At 38.8% G+C, this 22675-nt stretch overlaps 1 protein-coding gene across 12 annotated transcripts in view; it reads left to right on the top strand.

Annotated features, from left to right (window-relative positions):
* OSBPL6 (oxysterol binding protein like 6) overlaps positions 1-22675 on the top strand; it is a 198497-nt gene that overhangs the window by 171276 nt on the left and 4546 nt on the right. For 8 of the 12 annotated variants that reach the window (XM_034654792.1, XM_034654790.1, XM_034654789.1 and 5 more), the window contains 10 exons: positions 5671-5778; positions 7422-7559; positions 13283-13370; positions 13884-14137; positions 14884-15021; positions 15361-15424; positions 17238-17316; positions 19090-19234; positions 21125-21269; positions 22455-22581. In XM_034654792.1, the coding sequence (XP_034510683.1) occupies positions 5671-5778; positions 7422-7559; positions 13283-13370; positions 13884-14137; positions 14884-15021; positions 15361-15424; positions 17238-17316; positions 19090-19234; positions 21125-21269; positions 22455-22581 (1286 nt within the window). The remainder of the gene's footprint in view (positions 1-5670; positions 5779-7421; positions 7560-13282; positions 13371-13883; positions 14138-14883; positions 15022-15360; positions 15425-17237; positions 17317-19089; positions 19235-21124; positions 21270-22454; positions 22582-22675) is intronic. The other 4 variants (XM_034654797.1, XM_034654800.1, XM_034654793.1 and 1 more) reach the window with 3 other exon arrangements.

The following is a 22675-nucleotide window of genomic DNA, read 5'->3' on the forward strand; positions in this document are numbered from 1 at the left end:
AAAGGTCTGGCTACAAAGAAAGATATGGATACCCTGGTACATTGGTGAAGTTATAGATATTGATAAATCAGAAGAAAAGAGGGTCAGGGGTGCTGCTATATAGAACATTAATGGTTAAAGGACATAACAAAAAGAGGATCCTTTGATGGAGACTTAGGGGAAGCAGCCAAAGAATTTGGATCGCGCTGATCATTGGGATCAAAGGTAAAGGGTTTTGACCGTCTCAAAAAGAATCTGATTAAGCAGCAAATAATATATGGACTGAAAGTCAGCCTTGGAGTTTGGTAGCTATGTCAGCATGTTCATATTGTGAGGGAAGGAACCAGAAGATGAGGAGACAGTGAGGATGGGAAACAGTTAACTGATGGAGCCATCCCGGGTTGGCCAACTCCATTTTCACTGCCCCTCTTTCAACATAGCACTCAGAATTGAACAAGATATTTAAATAGCATACATTGAGACAAGTGTTCTGAGTATGTCTTTATATTAGCATAACTTCATGTTGTAGTGTGATTTTAGGTGGCCTGAAAGCATCTTCGATCCATATGTAAGTGTTATCAGTTAAACTCCCAGATATTTTTCTTATAACCAGTTACGTCTCTCCACAGAGAGGGAAGGCGAAAGAGACCATATTAAATAACTTCTTAAATTAGTCTAACATTTTTAAAGTATATATTTTATTTGTTATAAGTCCTATTTGATATATGTAAAATTATTAAAATGCTGCTTTTCAATAAAGCTTTTAAGGATATCAACTTGGCAAATTCCATCATCCTTTTAGAAGACACATAGCATAGAAAATAACATGAAATTAGCATTCTTCACTACCTGCTCAGAATAAATTGTTACCTGCCTTGGGTAATAATTTACAAGGCTGAACAGGATAATGAATTCCTCTTCTAAAGTGATATTTCTTCCCTGATCTATGTGTACACAAACATCCATAATTCTGTTATTTTACCTCCATGAAACTTTAAAGGTAACTTTTACACCGGAGACGCAGCATAGATTCAAATCTGTAAGACAGGGCATTGTATGTGGTCTCTACACTTTAATTCACAGCTACAATTTCATGTCCTCTGTAAGATAGTACCCTGAACACCAAGATCAAATAGTATATAATAACACTAAGGTAACTTCAGTACCCCAGATTACTATAATAATAAAAGATTTGACTTGACTTGAGTCTGTCTCAAACACATTACCCTCTAACACCGTAATTAGTTAGGTCTCTGGCCCCAAAATCTGTGCACAGCTTATGCCATATGTACTGGGTGTTGGGTCCATATAAATGTGAGCAGCAGAATATGTTCCTTGTACTAAATGAATTTCATTAAATCGACATGCCATAGATTGTTAGATGTACCATCATTATGTGCAGTATTAAAAAAGAAAACAAACTGCTGTCCATGAAATGGACAGTGCTGCCGAGGTGTTAACGGTAGGAGGACATGTGCGTCTTAAAATCAGTGAAATATGGTATATATGTCAATGTAAGCAAAAAATCAACTGAAGGCACATAGTAGCATAATTAAAATCCCAATTGTAGTGTTCACCATCCTTCCTGTCTACAACATTTCACGTACACAAAGTAAATATTCTGGGGTATTTATCCGGATAAAACTTCCAAGAGTATTCCTGAATTCGTATCCCCTGAAACGTGGCAAAACTTCATGTTGTGCATGAAGTTATTCTTCATGGAATTATTTCTATTGCTTTTTAACTATCCACTAAGTTTAAATTGCTGTCATTTGGACATAATTTGGCAATATTTCTAAAGCCTTAAAAAGATTTTTATCTTTGACCCTTTGACCCATGACTGATATGTCTAGTCTGAGGAAGTAATGCTGAATGTAGAAAACCATTATGCATAGGAACATTCATGGCAGCATTATTTATTCTAGGAAAAATCAGTAATACCATAAGTACTCAATTATAGAAGATAATCACTTATTATGCAACCATTAAGGTCATATTTGTGAAGTTTGCAACATAAATATTTATATACAAAGAATAAGTGGCAAACACAGACGTATTTAAAGTATGCGCCCATTAAATAATGTGGAATATGTATAGGAAAAAAACTAGAAAGAAATATACCAAGCTTCCAAAAGTTGGTTGATAGGGTAGTAAGGTATGAATTTAAAAAAAAAATTTTTTTTTACTTTTTATGTTTTCCGAATATACTGTAATAGTAGGTACTTATTTTAAAATTTTTAAAAAGGTGATTCTTAAGAGATTCCCAGGGTTTGGTTCTTGATCATTCTCACTTTGACAGCTGCCATATTGATTTTCTCACTCCTTTTTGCTTTTATCCAAAGGGCTTAAGTCTCTGATGATTCCATCTTGCCATATGTTTCATATCCTTCTCAGCCCTCAGGCTTCCACATTTCCTTCCCAGAACCCACAGTTCTGTTCAATAAAATGTATCTGTCCGAGTCTCACCCAGTCGAAGGTCAGCCTCACCCATTGTCTGCCTGGGTGGATAATGGTAGTTAATAGCCAACACAGTGTGGATTTGGACAATGATTCTGACTCGAGATTTCAAGATGGTAACTTCTTTTATAGATTGAGAAGGAATGGTTTGTTTCTTGGATATATTAAACTTGAATGTGTCTGAAGGTCATGAGGTATGGGGAGATGAGCTTGCTCTGTGGAGAGTTTTGTGTGGAGTCCAAGCTCACTAACTCAAACAAGTAGTGAAAACAACCCTGGAACCTGCCTGGTGAAGAATCTATGTACAGTTTCTGTGGCGCTTGCTCCCTGTTAGGTCTTTGGTCCCATCTGCCACTAATAGAGCAATGTCATTACTGACACATCTCCTTAGCTTTTCTTGCTCATTGGCTGGTGTGAGTAGCTGATGATGCCCCTCCTTTTTCCTTGCTTCTCTATGGTTCACGATCCTTGGGTATGTTCTGAATGTTGTTTCTGCCATCATCTGGGCTCTTCCATGTTAATTATTGCTAATAGTGTCCTTTCACAGGAAATATCTATAATTCCATGTTCCCAAGATTTCCATGATACCATTATGGAGAAAGTGGTTGAGTTTCAAGGAGGGAAGTAATAAATGTGGTCCCCCACACTGCCTGAGAACACGACACAACAGAGCTTGGGGCACTTGGCTGTCGCAAATGTCAGAAACAGTCTGTATGATCAAGGCAAAAGGAGGAGCTTCCTGGGAAAGATGTGCAGAAATGGACCATTGCACGCTCAGTTGTCTGCCTGCTTCCACCTTCTGCCGCTGAGGCTGCCAGACTTGGAAGAGTACTTATTTCCATGCTTTTAGGGGCTTTAGAGTACCACCCTTCTTCTACCACTGCATATGTATTATGAACACAATTTTCCTTTTGAACTCTTAGTTCATCCCCTATCACTACTGTGGCTAGAGGTTACTGTGTGTACCTTCACACACACCTGCAGACACAATTGCAATTCATGACAATTGGCTGAGATAAGAGCTTAAATGAGAATTTCACGTCAGCTATTCAGAGCAAACAATAGTACAAGCTTTGTGATACATGGCAAGCCTGTGTTGAAAACTCCTACTCTGAGGAAAACCATTATTTATCCTCACCACTGAGTCTTTGTGGTGTTGTTTTGTTAGCTCTGTTCCAGTGACGGTGCAGTCACTTTGGAGAAACCCTCCGTTGAAGTTTGTCTGAAACCATTAGGTCAAGACTATGATTCTGCAGTTAAAACTGTCAAATGCACCACCATGAGGCCTCCCACCTAAAAGACAGTAAAATATATCTGATTCTAAATATTTCAGTAAACAACAACTTACAGCATACTCATGGGCAAAAAAATAGTGAAAGAACAAATAACATGGTGTTGTGACTTCCCACCTCAAAGACAGTAAAATACATCTGATTCTAAATATTTCAGTAAACGACAACTTACAGCATACTCATNTATCTGATTCTAAATATTTCAGTAAACAACAACTTACAGCATACTCATGGGCAAAAAAATAGTGAAAGAACAAATAACATGGTGTTGTGACCTCCCACCTCAAAGACAGTAAAATACATCTGATTCTAAATATTTCAGTAAACGACAACTTACAGCATACTCATGGGCAAAAAAATAGTGAAAGAGCAAATAACATGGTGTCATGACCAAGGACGGGGTAATGCAGTATTTTTTTTTTCCAACTACCAAGTGTTTGAGATTTTGCTCTAGGAAAAATGATCCTGACCACTTCTGCAGAATGTAAAGATATTAGGATTCTTCCTTTAAAGTATATGGTTCATTTACTATAAGAGTAATCACCTTTTAGCTAAATAACACATCCCTGTTTTCTCAAGGAGCTAGTCATATATTTCCTTCAACCCGTCAATGTAGCAACTATAAGATCTGTATCCACCTTTAATCCATCAATACCTGACAGCCCACTGGACCAGGTGTGTTATATTTTACACATATTTTACAAGCTGGATACAAAGAGTTTAAACAAAAGCCAAAAGCTGTGAGTGAACAATTTTCTCCTCAAAAAGCAGAAGCCATGTTGGAGGGAGAGAGGAGAGGCCAGTCTATGCTCCATGCTCAAGGCCTAGGCACTGTTCAACGCAAGTGTAAAGTTCAGCCACTTTGTAGTTTATCCTGTTTTAATAGATACAGAGTTCGAATTACGATGCTATATTTGTATGTGTATTGGTTTACTACATCCATACACTCCATCTGAAGGACAGCAGTCTGCCCATTCCCTGGGGGAGATGCCTTTGCGAATCCCGACGTTCAGGCATCCACCTCTGTCTTCTCATTGCTGATTTTAATGCAAAGGAAAGGAACTGTCCAGCTTCTCACATGTCCTTTGATCCTTGATGTAATTCCAGTTCGCTACATCTATCTTATGTATACGGAACATGTTCCCATGCACCCATGCAGTGCAAGTACCTTTGTCCCCAGGACACCCGTAGGGAGTAAAGCTCACGTAAAGCTATTCTCTTCTTGCCACACATCCTTAACTGTTATACCAGGTAGCATTTTTACTGATGCAGAGGGTATGTTGAAAGTAGTGATGGTGATAACTTGGAGTTAGTTCCTTCCGGTGATATGTTCTTTATTGTGCTTGTCACTGTCTGTACTGCTCACTGAAGGCACCTTTTGGGCTATACTTGACTTCGTTCTGCACTGTCAAGTGTTATGTGCTCCTAGAAAATGAAAATACAACTATTTTTTCACTGGAATAAAATATAATGCTACAAATTAAAGCCAGTTCATTGTTCACCCCATTTCCAAATTAAATTTTAAGATCACTATCTGGCTTGGAGACAACTCCCAAATTTTAAAAACTAGAACCCAAAATGGAAAGAATCAGTAGTTTCTATTGCAGGCTGTAAAATATAATATATACGCGGTGGTAGACCAGGCGTGGATGTAATGGGCCTGACTCCAGGGGGGGAGAAAATTCTATGAATCATTTTTATGAAATCCATGAACTCTTTCAACCCACTAACCTACTAAGTAGCGCTCTTACTTTATAAAAAATGAATCCCTTAATTCTGAGCCATTCACTTCCTTCTTACCGGTAGGATCTGGCCTATAATGACTTCAAAAATTATAACTAAGAACATCATAGACTCTTGTCTAGTGTGTATTTGTGTGCTTATTCTGTTTTATGCTTGCTTATTAACTTGAAATTACATGTGCAATTTTTGTTATTTTAAGGCACTCAACCAGAATGCTGAACTAAGAAGTCGGTTGAACAGAATACATTCAGAATCTATTATTTGTGATCAGGTTGTCAGTGTAAATATTATTCCTAGCCCTGATGAGGTAAGGCTCATTTTTAACAGATGTAGAATACTTACTTTCTAGCATCTAAGTCAACTACGTATTTGGGGGTTTTTTTAATACAGTTCTTTCACTGTTAATAAGATTCTCTCCATAAATATTTGCATTGTTGACAGTTTGGTGTTCTTTGGAGTGAAAGATGTACATGAGCTCTATATCATTTATTCTTGGTGATCAGTCTCTATTTGTATTTATATCTGTGTTCACTTGATGCTACTGAATATTTGGTTTATATATCTGCTCCAGCTTGTGAATTCTCTATGTCTGTCACAGTCTTCATTTGAAATGTTCCTTATCATCAAACGGCCCATGAAATGTTGGGGGTAATAACCTATTTAGCTGAGAAGGTCTAAATGAAAGCTTTCTTAAGGTTTATTTTAAAAGCCCTATCTTAGGAGAAATCACCTAACTTTACTAAAATAATACTAATGATGCTATTACAGCCACTAATAGGGATGCGGATAATTAATAGCTAGCACATGTCAAGTGAATGCTTACTATGTGCTGGGCGTGTGCTAACAGCCTTACGTGTGTTATCTTATTTGACACTCCCAGTGACCTCTGAGGTAGGTGCTATTATCACTCCATTTTTCAGGAGAATTTTTGACATAATGCTAAAAGGACAGGCGAACATTCAGTATTTGAGCTAGACTTCGTGTATAATTCTGTTTATAACCCTTGATAAAATTACTATTTTATAACCATGAGAATTTATACTTTTCAACAGTAATACTAGAGCTTTATATACAGTGATATGATACATGTAACAAGGGGAGAGTTTTAACTCATTTGAAGGTCACATTTACAGAACAGCGTACATTTTACTTGACATCTACAGGCGCCAAGGTCCTACCATCTAATTGCTTAGGAAATGCCGTCCCAAGACAGCTTCTTTTTTATTTAAGTTGCCTACCCTACGTCCACTCACCTTCGTGCCTCACACGGTATCTGGTGACCATCTTGCTCACTCAGCTGCTCAGAATCCAAAAGTATTTCGACAGCTTTCAAAAATTGTTAACAGGTTTAGTTTGAATCTTTGCAACCTGTTATTTGTACTCTCTATATATCACGTACTGAATAAAAATATAGTTTACCATAGGTTTAATACTCGAGTCATATTATCTCATTGGTTAAAGTTCACAACCAAATTGGAAAATAATTTCTATATATTCTGGTTCAAAGATTTAGTTTTATACAGTGTTTTCTTAGCATATCTCTAGAGGTTTCTACAAATATGTCGAGATTTAGCACGCTGGTTAGACTACGGCTAGTAATGACAGATCTGAGAATATGAGAATGAACCTGTCTTCCTAATCGATTCAGGGTCTTCATAGGGGTTCAAGCTGTTAAACTCCACTTGATATCCATTGAGCATTGATTTGAAATCAAGTCACAGTACCATCACCTTTCAGCCATGCCTTTTGGATTCTTCAGACGTATTAGAAGGAAACTTGAGCCATGGTCATTACTGAGTTGCAAGTGAAAATTACTTGTGGTCACCACTCTTTTAACATATGGTGTGCATTTCTCTAGAAATCTGGCCTAGTACGTCATGGTCTAATTTGAACAAATAGCTTTTCTTTCAAGGGAATAACAATGACACCAAATGCTTCTGTCCTCTGTAGGCCGGTGAGCAAATCCATGTCAGTCTCCCCCTGTCACAGCAGGTAGCCAACGAGAGCCGCCTCTCCATGTCAGAGTCTGTGTCCGAGTTCTTTGACGCCCAGGAGGTGCTGCTCTCTGCAAGCTCATCAGAGAATGAGGTAAGGTGTTTGATGTGTCAACTCCAACTGCTTCTGATGAGGGGTTGGGGTGAAAGAAAGTAAGACTATGGGGACTTTTTTTTCTTTTTTCTTATTGTTTTTAATCACAGTAAGATTCTCAAATTGTAAGAAAGCCCAAAGCATGCAAACTACATTTGTTGCTGATTACTGAGCACTGAACACTTCTGGGTGCCAACTTATTAGTTATTAAATTTGTTGAATAAAAGGAAAGAATCTGGCATTCATCCAGACGCTGTTGTACGATTTGTATTTCAGGGTATCTGAATAGTTGATGGCAGAGATTTTTTGTAAAGGAGACTAGTTAAATGTAGAAAGAATAAAAGAATTTGAAAATCACCATTTATGTGCATGTGTGTGTGTGTGCATGGACATATACACGCACACACACACTCATACACACACACACACATCTTTACCAAAGACATGAATTTGAGCTTCTTTAGAAAGATGATGTCTAGAATATCTGGTTGGGTAATTAAGATTTTTGGAAGTTACCATTGGCTAACATAAAAACTTTTTTTGTGTTTTGTTTTTTACTGGGATGTAATTTACATACATTATTTTAGTTTCAGACGTACAACCTAAGAATCGAATTTTATATATTGTAAAATGATCACCCCCAAAAGCCTAGTTAGCATCTGTCACCATACATAGTTACAGAATTTTTTTCCTGTGATAAGAACTTTTAAGGCCTACTCTTATAGCAACTTTCAGATATGCAGTACACTATTATTAACTATAGTTGCCATGCTGTACATTACATTCCCAGGACTTATTTATTTTATAATTGGAAGTTTGTACCCATAAAGATTTTTTGGATTCTTCTTCATGCTCATAAGTCTTGGCTAGGTCTTGGAAGCAGGGAATCTTCCTTGATCAAAGTTGCAGAAATTTATTCTTTTACTGAAATTTAGAAATTTAGTCAAGCATACTTTGAATTTTTTCTTCCCTTTCTTTCTTTCTTTCTTTCTTTCTTTCTTTCTTTCTTTCTTTCGGCATGGGAGAAGCCGCCAAAACTCTTTCCCACACAGTTGATTAAAAATTTTGTCATTTGAGGTTGCAAATCTGTACTGCATTTTTACAAAAAGGAAATGAAATCGTTGCTGAATGTTATTTCCATATGCATAGAAAGTAGATTGGAAGGAAGCATCCTGACAATTAGTTGCAGTTGTTTTTGGATGTTTGAAATTAGGAGTGATTTTAGAAACAAAAATAAGTGGAGAAGAGAAAGAAATAATGAACACATACCACTTTTATAATGGGGGAGAGGTAAAATAGCATTCTCGTAGCGTGTACTGAATTTGTTACCACACCAAGCCACGCACCTGCCTCTCAGATCCCTAGTCATATGTTTACTGATTCACAGAGACTCCCGGGTACAAGCCGGAGTACTAGTTTAATTATTCATAATGATAATTGGTCAGATGCTATCAGATGGACAAAATAATTATGCTTGCTGATTTGCGTCTCTTTCCCTAAGGCCCACCTGCATGGAAAGCCTAGCTCTAGTCAGGAGGTTGCTTGGTGAGTAAGGAACAGGAGCAGGAACAGTGTCTTGAGTGAACTAAAGGCTAGGAGGGCCGGGATGTCATAGCTCCACTCTTCTGTCTCCATTATGGGGATACTGTACCACATGGACAGGGTATTTGTGTCTGGGAGCCAATCATACCCCCAGGAACCACTATGCAGGAGGCATGCTGCCAGCATTTTCTTTTCTGACTCTCCTTTTTCTGACCTACCATTGCTGACCAGTCCTTCATCCTTCTTCAGTCAGGTTCCAGTCAAATTTGGCTTCGTGTTATTGGAGCTCTGACCCATCAGATGATGACTTTAGAGCTGTCTCTCTGAAAGCAACCTAATTTCCCTAGGTTTAAGCTCTTGGAGGCACACTGGCTGGGGGCCCAAGTGCCACTCGTACCAGACCCTGACAACACCGAAACAAAGGGGATGTGAAGCGGGTTATTCCACAAGTCCAGGCAGTGTGGGGGTGCCAGCTCTGGGGGGAGAGGGATCCTGGTGGCGGAGGGAAGGACAAGGGGTGCGTGGAGGTGATGTATTCACTTGGAGGCATTGTGAGTTCATCAGACCTCTCAGTGGAATTCTCTGGCCAGTATTTGGGTATTCAGACCTAAAGCTCAAAGAGAGAATGGGTCTGAAGAGGGACCAGGACTTGGCTGAGGACCCACATAACCACTTGGCTGAGACATTGCCCCCTGGGTGCACCACAGAACTCCTTTTCAGCATGTCCAAAACCGGATCAGTCAAGAAAGCACATAACCACACACGGATCCCCAAGTGGGGAGGAACCGACGCACACTCTTCTCATCTGCTCATGCACGTGCTTTTCTACCCAAGTGTTCACACCAGGCACCTGGATGTGTCCTTCACTGCATCTGCCTTACTAGGACCCACCACCCACGTCGATTCACTCACTGGGTTCTGTCATGTCTGTCACCTACGTGCTACCAACTCCGTACGTCTTTCCTACGGCTTCGCTGCCACTACTCCAGTTCATTCCTCCATCATCCCCCCCCCGGATTACCTGAACGATCCCCATTACTGGTTTCTCTGCCCCCCTTCTTGCCCCTCTAGTCCATTTCCCACTGGACAGCCTCATTCATCTTTCTGAAATGCAAGTCTGACCATTCCCCAGCGTCCTTAGGATAACTATCTAAACCCCTTAGCCATCATACAAAGACCCTTATAATCTGATCTCAGCTCTCAGCTGCAGCCTCTTGCAATTTCTATTCTTCTGGATCCTTCCAGGGGCCAAATATTTGCTAACCGAATAAAGGAATGCTGATAGCACTTTAACACATGATTGATCTGAGAAACATCTGGGCATTAGCTGTCTTACATTAATATTTTCCATGAGTGAGAGAAAAATCCTCTTTATGTGATATCTACTAATGCACTTCATTTAATGAATGTTCAGCTCCTTTAAAAAATGCTCTTTTTGCTTCCAGAATGATCTACTTCATTTCCTCTGCTATTAACTTGTTTCCACAATGCTACATGCCTGGTCGCATTTAGGGGAAAAAAAAAATCCCTGAACTCTTTTGAATCCCTAAGCTCTTCAGGAGAAATATTTGTCCCAGGACTTCTTGACCAGGGGGAGGAAATGAATATATATTAATTGTTTTATTATAATACTGCAGAGCCTTAACTTTATATACAGGATAATGTGCATGGACCACAGCCAGATGGCCCAGCCTTAGCTCATACATATGAAAATGCAGATCATACTCAGGGCCCACTGTCGTTGTGGAACTGTTTTACATTCTACATGGACCATTCTAGAAGGAAATGGGTATTGGACCATTTTTATCATATATTACTTGGGAGAGATTAGAAATGTAAGAAGAAGAGACTGTTTATAGCTTTTTGTAGGATAAACGTGAATGTTTTCTTAATAAATGTTCAAACAGTACACAGGCATGCAACATGAATTTGGTTTAAACAGGAATTTGTCTCCTCTAATGATGAGCTTTTTTAAGAGAAATCACGTAGAAGAGTTTGATTTACTTTTTTTTTTTTTTCATAGCTTAAGAAGGTGGCTGATGATTTCACCGTTGGCTCTTTTGCAGTCAGTAGGAACTGGAAACCAGTTGCAGTGGGAAAACATGAATCAGAAAAAAAACTTTATTCTCAATTTGCCATCTTTATAGACTTGTTCAGTGTGTAAAGCAAAACTACCATTATTCATTTATGTATGCAATAATTCTATCACTATTCTCCCTAAAAATAGGAATTCTTCTCAACTTTAACTTTTAAAACATCAGCAGTAAGTCCAGAAACCTTAAAGGCAAAGACTGATTATTTCTGATTACCTACAAACTTAAAACTTTTACATGGCAAAAAAAAAAAAAAAAAGCATAAACAGCATTAAAAAATAAATTGCAGACTAGCCAAACACAGCTTGATGATGAACTGAAAAATGTGTGAAAGAAAACAAATTTACACAAGATGAAATGCAAACTTTAAAAGAGATCTTTTATGTATGTTAGGTAAATAGATATGAAAAAACACTGATATCTAGTGTTTAAGTGGGTGTGGAGAGATTGTTATTCTCATGTGCTGCTGGTGAGAACAAATTACTACAATATTTCAGGACAACAATTTGGCAACATGTGCCTGTAGGCTAAATGTGACCCATTTGATCCAGCCATTTCACTTCTAGGAATAAATATGAATGAAATTGCGAGAGTCACAGAATTATATTTACAAGGATGTTCATCCAAGTATTAGCAATAATAATAAAAAGTTGGAAACCATTTAAATGCTGGCTAAATTCCTTGTGTTATACCTGTATAATGAATTATGTTGCCATTCCAAATGGAGGTGAGAGCTGTATTTATTATAATGGGAATATATTCAGAACACTATAAACAAGATGTAAACTGACCCCCTTGTTCAGTCTCTAAAGATAGATATATTGTTATATTATTATAGGCATTTTGACATTGGTAATATCCACCAAATGTTAGAAGTGGTTTCCATTAGATGATAGAATTATGGTTAATTTTTCTATAATCTGTTTACCCTCGTATAATTTCTAGTTTTTTATAGTAAGCATATTTTGTTATATGTACAGGAAAAAAATGTAACATTATTTCCATTTTGAAGAAAGTAAATAAGTATCAGCAGCTTTCTTGAGGACAGTAGAGACATTGGGCTGTTCCCATTTCTCTGAGTGGCTCTACTGTACTATTTTCTTATCTCATCCATTTCTAACTCCCCTAAGTACATATGCTGCCCCTTAATTTTATTCTCACGCAAGTTTTGGTTTCATTTTCATTCCATGTTGTTCTCTTGGAGAGAGTGGCTTAATTCTTGATTTCCCTGTCCCTGGATCTTCCTCCTCTATCCCCAAATAATCTGCCAGATTTTGTCCATTATGTTCAAATGTGGCTCTCAAAGCAGCTTTATTTCCAAAGCCTCGTTGGGGCCGTCTTAACCTGTCAGAATTCCCTACCCAGATCTATGTACTATCCCATCCTCTGAGCTCCCGAAGGAAAGCTGCCAGGCATCTTTCTGAAAACTAAATATGATAGTAATAAATATAAATAAATAAAAAGAGTAATTGCTTTTGAGAAAAAAATATGACTCTCTCATCCTCTTGCATGTAATAACTTGTGGGATGATATGGGAACTCTTTGTGTTGACGTGAAAAGCCCTCCACAGTCAGACCCTCTTCCTGTTCACCCCACCCTCCATCACAGCCACTCAGCTTCTGAGCATTCCTAGAATGGAATGTTCCTCTCCTGTTTCTCCTCACCTTCGTACACTCTCCTTTCTTTCCGTGCTTCTCCCTGCTTCTAAAAACCTCTCCAACACCCAGTGCCAATTTTATTTCCTCTGGGCAGCCCCTCTTGAGTCCTCTAGGAACAAATAAGGCCTCCTTTTTTGTACATTCTTACTGTATTGCACTGCAGTGTTTCTGAGTACATCCCCGCCTCCCCCAGGCCCCCACCCCAGCTAAGGCAGGGAGCTACTTAAAGCCATGCTGTGTTCTGGCTCATGGCCCACTCTCTCTCTCTCTCTCTCTCTCATGTGTTCATTGCACATGTGCCACATACACTTCCGCCCTCGACCTATGCTTTTGCTTATTTGGGCAACATTTTGTTTTTAATCATTGAACTTTCTGGCCTTTCAAGACTGAACAAGAGTTCTCATCCTTTCTGTGTCCTTCCCTTTTTTAGGCTTCAGATGATGAGTCCTACATCAGTGATGTGAGTGATAACATATCTGAAGACAACACCAGCGTTGCAGACAACATCTCTCGGCAAAGTATGCATCCTTTCAGCTTCCAGGCTGTTCTGTCCTCTTGCCAAGTTAGAACGCTGGTGATTCAGTGAACAGCTATCTTCTCCCCTCCCTGACTGTTCCTTTTGCAGCTGATCATTCAGTATATTTCATATTTGTATAATCTGTTAAGGTAAATGGTTGAAAAATCCATTAGGTAGATGCTTAAATGAAAAAGTATTAACTACTTGCTTAAATCAAAAGTTAGAGTCTTTCTTATTAAATATATTTAATTTTTAAAAATTTGACTTATCTTTTCTGGAATAATATTTGAGCATCTTTAACACCTTGTTTAAAAAAATTGTATATTGATGTTTTGTGCATTTATTAGCAACCCTGTGTTGAAATAATCCCATTCACTCTTGAGAGAGTATACTGGAGGCTTAAGAAATGTAACACAATCAGAAGTATTTGAAAGAATTATTTCCTTCCAGATGCCACGAAATCAAAAAGTCCAAGTATCTTTTATCGTGATTCTTGTCTTTCTCTCTCTTCCAGTCTTGAATGGGGAGCTTACAGGAGGAGCCTTCCAAAACGGACGTCGAACATGCCTGCCAGCTCCCTGTCCCGACACCAGTAACATTAACCTGTGGAATATCTTGAGGAACAACATTGGTAAAGACTTGTCTAAAGTCTCTATGCCTGTGGAGCTAAATGAGCCGCTCAACACTCTGCAACATCTCTGTGAGGAAATTGAATACAGTGAGCTTCTGGACAAGGCTTCAGAAACTGACGACCCCTACGAGCGCATGGTAATAGATAATAGAGCAGTACCTTGCAGGGGGTTGTCAACCCTAGACGTGGACTAAGGCAGAAGTCATTACGATGGCATGTTTGGTTTCTGCATAACATTCTCACTGCATAGGTGAAGGAGGAGACAGTTCATTTGCACAAATTGGGCAGGCCCCAAAGTTCCAGATACGTAGGAGATATATGCTCTGTGACTTAATCTTTGGTCGTGAGTGTTTCTGACGTGAGGATGTAGAGGTAACCCACTCCTTCCAGGTTTAAGGCATGCCTCGCCTCGCTCCAGCAGCCTTTCCTGAAAGCCAGAAGAGCCCAAGTGTTCAAGAACTTGGGTCAGAGAAAGGAACCTCCTGTTTGTGCTTTGCCCTGGCCCCTACCCCACGCGACTGTGGAAAACTTGACTGCCCTCCAGAAAGCACCAGCAGATACGAGTGTCCTGCACATGGTGCAAAGTTGTGCCAAGGACATAACCTATAAATGGGGTTTCAGAGCCTCTGAACGCTGTGATACTCAGGAAACTGGGTGACAGCTGAATGAAGAATACATGGCCTCACATGCAAGGACTTTCACATCCTTTTTGCTCATTTTTTTTACCCATGAGTTTATGAAGAGTCTGTGCAGCTAATAGGAAATGCAAACGCCATCAAATCAGCACCCACGGAAAGGGGTGTGTAAAATAGAGGAATACGGGACAAACAGACCTGGAAGTAGTCTCTCCTATATTATTTTCCTTTCTTAAATGTTTTAACAGGTTCTTATTGCTGCATTTGCAGTTTCAGGATATTGCTCCACCTATTTCAGAGCAGGAAGTAAGCCATTCAACCCTGTCCTTGGGGAGACTTATGAATGCATTAGAGAGGACAAGGGATTCCGATTTTTCTCAGAACAGGTAAGTGCCATTGGACTCAGAGAGGTTTCTATGCAGACACTGTAGGAGGACAGGTTGAGGATGAAACAGCTTTTTGATAAACCATTGTTTGTAGGAGGATAGGATACCAGTTAACAGAAAACTCTGTTAACGTATGTAAGTTCTCTCTGTTTAAGCATGAAGTCTCAAAATTAAAGATTCAGTAATTTACTTACGTATTCTGACAATAATTCAATAATAGAGATGGATGAGTTGACTAGTTTTTATTTGGGGGTGGCCAATGTATGTTGGAAAAAAATGGCCCTTTATGGAAGTTTTAACACTGATGTCATTGCCTTCTCTTTTGTTTTTAATTACCAGGTTAGCCATCATCCACCCATTTCTGCCTGTCACTGTGAATCTAAGAATTTTGTGTTTTGGCAAGGTTTGTATTTCAATTATAACTTCAAAATCCAATTGGTGAGCCTACAAAACAATTTCTAGTTTCTAAAGGCACATTATGCTCAGGTTAGATTTCTATCTTTGGGACTCAGAGAATGTTAGTAATTAGTATGGAATTCGGTTTGAGAAATTAGATTTCCTGGTTTAAATATGAAGCTGTGTCATGTAGGAGATAAGATAGTATACTTAGGAAACAAAGCCCTAGGGACAGCTGAGCTCCGTGCCAACTGGACCAGCTCAGGGCTATCACTCTACCTCGTTATGCCTCATTGTCTGCATCTATAACATGGAGGTTCTATCTGCTGCCTTCTTGCTTCTTGAGGGTGTGCAAGGAAATCTTAATTGTGAAAGAAGATTCTGTAACACATCATCTGTGGTCACGGTCTATTTAGATATGTAAGCATTGTGCTGATTTGTGGCCTTTAACTCACTGAGGCTCAGGGATTTGGATTGAAGTCTCTACTTATACAGTCCCTATTGTTTAGTCAGAATATTATAAACTCACATAAAATTACAAGTTTCAGAACCTCTTCAGAAAGAAAAATATATACAGTTGACACTTGAACAAAACTAGGGTTAGGGTGCTGACCCCCGCACAGTCTAAAATTCATGTGTTACTTTTAACTCTCCCAAGACTTAACTAGTAGTAGCCGACCATTGACCAAAAGCCTTACCAATAAAGTGTAAACAGTCAGTGAACACATATTTTGTATGTTATATGTATTGTAGACTATATTCTTACAGTAAAGTAAGCTAGAGAAAAGAAAATGTTATTAAGAAAATCATAAGGAAGAGAGAATACATTTATAGTACGGTACTGTATTTATCAAAAAAAATCTGCCTATGCATTAACCCGTACAGTTCAAACACGTGTTGCTCAAGGGTCAACCATATATGTACATTTAACCATTAAGTGTAAATTGTTCCTTCATGTTTGGAAGGGGGCTTCATTGCTCGCAGAATGTCTCTTCTCATATGCCCTTTCTCAGTCTAAAAAAGCACAAAATGATAGAGCACTGTTACTGTATTTCATTGCAAAATATGAGAATACATCATTTCTTGATCTTAATAAGGAGTCAGAAATTTTGTGGAGACAGCACTAAGTTCCCTTTAGTTCATCAAAATGGGACCAAGTGGTTATTACAAATTGACAGGCAAACCTGAGTGTCCCCAAGTAAAATATAAAGCCATCATGTGAGATAAACCACTGAGCCCCGGGCCATAATTTAACAACCAGTGTAGGAACACATTTGTTAATTTCACTTTCTCATACATTTTGCTTACCTTTCTGTATTTAGAGATTTTGTTTTTTCCTGTTCTTCCAAATCATATAACTTTTCAAGTTGATGTGTATATAAATCAATGGTATTGCCATACTGCAAGTATTTTTACTATACATCTTATTTTTTACATATATGTTAACTATTTGCACCATTTAGTTAAAACTTACAACAACATTTATCTAGACATTAAAGCACAGTAGAGTCTGTGTATATATGTGTATGTGAATTCACATACACAGATACTGTTCCAAGCTTTTCCCAGTTTTATTTGTTGAAAAAAATATGAAACGTGTTCTAGAGAAACATAGACAATAGATATTTTTTGGTTCATAGTTAATTTTTTCACCTTGGGCCATCCCCAGGCACATGACATGTTAAATCAACAATATAGAATCAATTGTTGATTGTGAAAGTTCTTTGTGAAATGTACAGTGTAATACAGATGTTAATTTTTATAGACTAAATGATTAGATATAAAATATGTATTTCTTCTCCTCTGCCTATGCTGTTTAGACATCAGATGGAAAAACAAGTTCTGGGGGAAGTCCATGGAAATCCTGCCTGTTGGAACACTGAATGTCATGCTTCCAAAGTAGGTTGCTTTCATTTTCCTTTTGGTGTCTTACCTGCTTTTCTAAATCAGAAATGGGTCTTTGAAACTATAGAAGGTGCCAATGACCCATTTCCATGTATGCCCAAAGCTTCTGTTAACTTCTCCAAAGTTTTGAGAATGGACCCCCGCAAAAGCAAATGAGCACTTCAGCATATGTATCAAAGCTCCCTGCCTCTTTCTTCGCATGCTCCATTCATCAAGTCAGTGACAGCCAGCTTACCTGTCCCAGGTACCTTGTTAGTTTGCATTTTATAGCAAAGGTTCCCTTTTTAGCACTCTTTTCTATACAATATGTATTTTCACTTTTGAATTTATCTTAGATCCAGGGACTATTTTTATTAAAGTTTATTGAAGAAGAGTGATGGAATACTTTCATGGTATTTTTCTAGAGGATATAGCCTATAAATTTTTAGAATTAATTGAAGTTTTCATTGAGACCAAAGGCTTGATTGTTTTTGTTTCTTTCTTCATTTGGTTGGTATTGTTTGGTTTTCCTTTTGTTTATTCAGTGGCAGAATTTGCTGGTGGATTGGATATGAAGGAAGGTGAGCAGAGGGCAGAATTCCCAGGACCACAAAATAGACTTTAAATATTTGCAAACTCATGAGAAGAAAGAGAGTTTTCCCAGGTGTATAGAGAGCCTGCATCATACCAATTCATATTTTTTTTTAGAAATTTACAAGTGTTTTATTATGAAATAACATTTTATTTGAAAATACAGATAATGTGCAAACTTAAAGGCGATCTGAATCTATGTCATCTCACTCCTTGGCAGAAACTCTATAACCTTCTGTAACCCAGAATTTGCATTAGTCATATGCTATCTATGATCATTAGTCTTTTCTCAAAGAATTATTCACATCTTTGGTCTTAATTCAGAGTACGAAACAATGTCCTCAGGGTAATCTTTCTTTCTTTTTTTTTTTATTTATGGACTAAGGTTTATTTTATTTATTTTTTTATTTTAGATTTATTTACCTATTTTTTTATATAAAAATTTTTTATTATGTTTTGTTAGTCACCATAAAGAACAATTTCACAACATTTGCAGCAACATGGTCAGGGTAATCTTTCTTAAAGGCACATCCTATCATGCCTATCTCCTCCCTCAAATCCTTCCACGATGGCCCATTACCTGCAGCATGAGTCCAAACTCATCAGTGTGTTGTTGAAGGCCTTCCCTGCTCTGCCTCATCACCTTTCCAGACTCGCCACTCACCACACCCTCTCATGTGTGGCACACCACTGGCAGGCCCCCAGATGCATCATGCTATTCTGGCCTTGATGGCTTTATCAGTGCCTTTCCCCGGCCTGTAGTGCCCTCCTATCCATCCTCCAAGCTTAGACTGAATCCAGCCTTGTCCAGCAAGTCTTTCTTGATACTCAGCCCACGTTCCAGGCAGATCTAAGGACTCCTTCTGTGTTCTCATGACACGTCCTCATCACATTTTATTATAAGTATTTGTTGCCATGTCCATCTATGCTTACCATACTGTTGGCCCCAAGAAAGCAAGAGACAGGTCCTATTCAACTTGGTGGCTTTAGCACCTGGACTATAGAAAGCACTGAAATGTTCCTTAAATGAGTGAATCATATTATGAATGTTCTTGACTATATAGAAACTTTCAACAAAGAAATTAGAGGAAAATGAGGGAAAAGGAAGCTTTGGCCAAAAAATATTCTCAGTCATAGAAACAGTACTATATGTTTGTGACCTTCATTGTTCTTAATCAATATTGTATTCTTCACTAGGTATGGAGATTGCTATGTATGGAATAAAGTCACCACGTGCATACACAACATTCTCAGTGGGAGGAGGTGGATAGAGCATTATGGAGAAGTAACCATTAGAAATACCAAAAGCAGTGTTTGCATTTGCAAACTCACATTTGTCAAGGTAAATGATATCTTACAACAGTAAAGAAAAAAATAATATAAAATGCTTCGTAAAGGAGAAATAAAAGTTACCTTAAACAACAGCAAGTGAGTGTGTCCCATATCATTGATCCTTAAGGACATTTTAGATAAGAAGGCAGAACAACTGGTGGAGTTACTCAAGGCATTCAGACATCAGAACATGTGGAGGTCAAAAAAGGCACCATGGCAAAACAAGAAATACTTTTCTTTCTAAAAAATTTTCTTTTTAAGCAGCCAGTCGGTATTCATTAAGTAAAATTCCAGAAAACATGAGTCTTCTGGTTTCTATTTCTATTCTTGCTTGATTGCAACATAGTCAAGTGATCTGATTTTAGGGAGCTAATTATAATGCATTTGTCATTTTCTGAGGGTGCATGTGGATGATAACTTCCAGTCACCGTAAGCTTATCCAGCTCTGCCGCTATGATGACCCAAATCCGTTCAAGAAAATCGTCACCTTGATTAACAAGATTCCTGAGCTAGAATACCTACACAACAGCGTGTTCCCTCAGTCGCTCTGGTCTGACGTGGAACGTGCAGTCTCGCCCTGATGGTTAGGTGTCCTGTCGAGTTCGTTGTGGTACAGAAACTCCATCACCCCCTTTTAATCTGTTCTACTCCCGATCTCATTCTGCTATGGCAGAAACAGGTAACATATTGGAGTCTTAAAACTCAGTATGTTCTCTTCTTAGTGAAATCCTTTGACGCCGTCCTGGAAGGTCATGTTAGTTTTAATAGAAGATCTTCATTTTTACTCAAGATGTTTCTCCCATTTTCCTTTTTTTGCTTGTGGACTCATCAGGTGGCTCCGAACTGAAAAGCCAGGATCATTACTTTCCCCGGTTGGGTGATGACAGTCAATGTGTGCATTTAGTCTGTGGGCCCTGAGAAACTTCGATTTAGTCCTGCCCCTAATATTTGCAGAGCTCAGGGCAGAAGTACAAATGGAGGCCCCATTCCAAATGTGTAGATATTTAAAATTTGTATGTCAGACCTATAGTCTGTCACATAACACATTCTGTTCTTTCACCTTGAAAAATATACCTTTTATAACAAAGCCCACGAGACCAGGTTGGACACTTTAGAACTCCAAGCTGGGAACCTGGCAGCGCAGGAGAGCCAGTCTTGACGCATGGCCTTCCTGCTCTCTCCCCACCTGTGGCAGCCTCTTTCCTGCTCCACAGGGGGCCTCATCCTCACATACAAAGGCAGTCCAGCTGCATGGCCACGCTCTGTCCACACCTGCCTCAAACAGCCACCCATGGCTGCCCCTCAGGTGCAGTTCACACCCTGGTGGTGGGTGGTTTGCCCTTTGGATGGACAAATCCAAAGAAGTGGACAGTGTGGGCAGTGGAAGAAGCTTAAAGCAGTTGGGAAGGGGAATTCTAGGACCTCATCTAGAAGAGGGCCATGGAATCCAGATGGGTGAATGCCCACAGACTTCTCATCTCCTGGGGAGAAGCATGGCTTTCCTGATGAAATTTAGCCATTTACAGACACTATAAAAATTACTTCACAAGCAACTTCTACAGCATTGCCCATTGAAATGCATTAAAATCCATGAACAAAGGAAAAATTTGAGACAGGGGCATCTAAGGAAGAAATTACCAACCAATAAATTAATATTAGGTTACTAGGAGAGTAGATGAGCCCTCTTTGCCCTAGCATAAAGTAGAGATGGCCCCTTTCTTTAAAGATAAGCCCACTAACACTTGGAAAGCCAACCTTTCATATAAAACATTTTGAGATAGATTTCTGGAAGTGGTTTGAATGAGTGACTTCAAAGTTAAGAACGTTTTCTGTATGGAAATTATAGGGATTGGTGTTATTAAAGAGACTGGACGTTTTAATTGGGCTTTGGTTTTTCCAGGTGAATTATTGGAATTCTAATGTGAATGAGGTCCAGGGGGTCGTAATGGATCAGGAGGGGAAGGTGGTGCACCGGCTCTTTGGGAAGTGGCACGAAGGGCTGTATTGCGGTGTGGCCCCTTCAGCAAAGTGCATCTGGAGACCAGGTGAGATGGGAGTGAGCCTCTTGCGTCTGGAGGGCATCTTGAGTAACAGAAGGAAGGGAATGCCACATCTCGTGCAGTTCACCATATGCTTTCATAGTGAGATTAAAAACATAGATGCTTAAGGTAAGCATAGTTGTATTTTATGCTTAACATACAAATGAGGTAAATCCCAACTTTTCATAATAAGGAATTTTAAAATTGAGGCCAAATCTGACATGTGGTCAGAGACGAGGCTTCATGTAAAGTTATTCTAAATGTAATGCCCACGTGCAAAAGCTAGTATGTTTATTAAAGAGTTTAGACAATTGAACTATACAAACTTAAATCCTTACTTATATTTTCTCTGTTCTAATAAAACAAGGGAAAGCCTGCAGACATCTATAATCCACAAAGTCAGTAACTTAACCAGAATAAGTGATCTTCTCACTTGAGCAACAAAAAGCTGCAATATGTTGACATTTAATAAAAGATACCAAGAGAGTTCTGGTAATACACTAGCAGTAATTGAATATCAAGGGTAAATAGAACAAGCGTCCACATGATATTTATTTTCACTGCAATTTTGTCAGTTAAGTCCTAACTTTAAAATTAGTTGTCGGTTTTCTGAGAGACCTCAAGGAGTATTTAAATTTCCTGCTGGTAGTGTGGGGAGTTCATTCATTCAGCAGCTATTCCTTGAGTAGCGACCACGCATCAGCTTTACTCTTAAGAGCTTGGAATACATCCGTGAGCAAAGCATACAAAAATCCTGCCTTCGAGTTTAGTTACAAAGTGCCAATAAATAATCATTTAGATCTGCGTCTTTTTTCTAAAAGGAAATAAATTGTGTTTTTGGTGAAATCTTAATGTTCAAAGTTAATCAGCCTGGCATTTGGTTACCCAGTTGAGTATTTGAGGGGAAAATGATGGCATAGTTTACCCAGTAAAGAGTACTCTGTGCACAAGGTTTTATTTTAAAGGCTGAATTTCACAAAATATATGAACCTACTAGCTCTGATAACTAACACAAAGTTTCCTATGTAGCAAAACACAACCGATTTAATTTGCTTAAGAAAAACCTTAATCTGATTTTTATGACTACGCATTTAGTATTCCTGTGGCTAGTAATTAAGCACCTGGGTTCAGGCAGCTTCTGCAGGCTTCCTTCACCTGTCTGCCACTCACGGTGGTTTATTGGCCTTTCAGGTTCCATGCCAACCAACTATGAGCTCTATTATGGCTTCACAAGGTTTGCTATCGAGCTCAATGAGTTAGATCCTGTCCTGAAAGATCTCCTTCCACCGACAGACGCCCGATTCAGGCCGGATCAGAGGTGAGCTCGGCCATGATGTTTGAAACGGACACTGGATAGTGGTGTGGTGCTACAGACGCCATCGAGGCTTATTTTCACCACCCTCCTTTATTCA

This window comes from Ailuropoda melanoleuca, chromosome 2 (assembly GCF_002007445.2).
Source record: "Ailuropoda melanoleuca isolate Jingjing chromosome 2, ASM200744v2, whole genome shotgun sequence".
NCBI classification, from domain to species: Eukaryota; Metazoa; Chordata; class Mammalia; order Carnivora; family Ursidae; genus Ailuropoda; species Ailuropoda melanoleuca.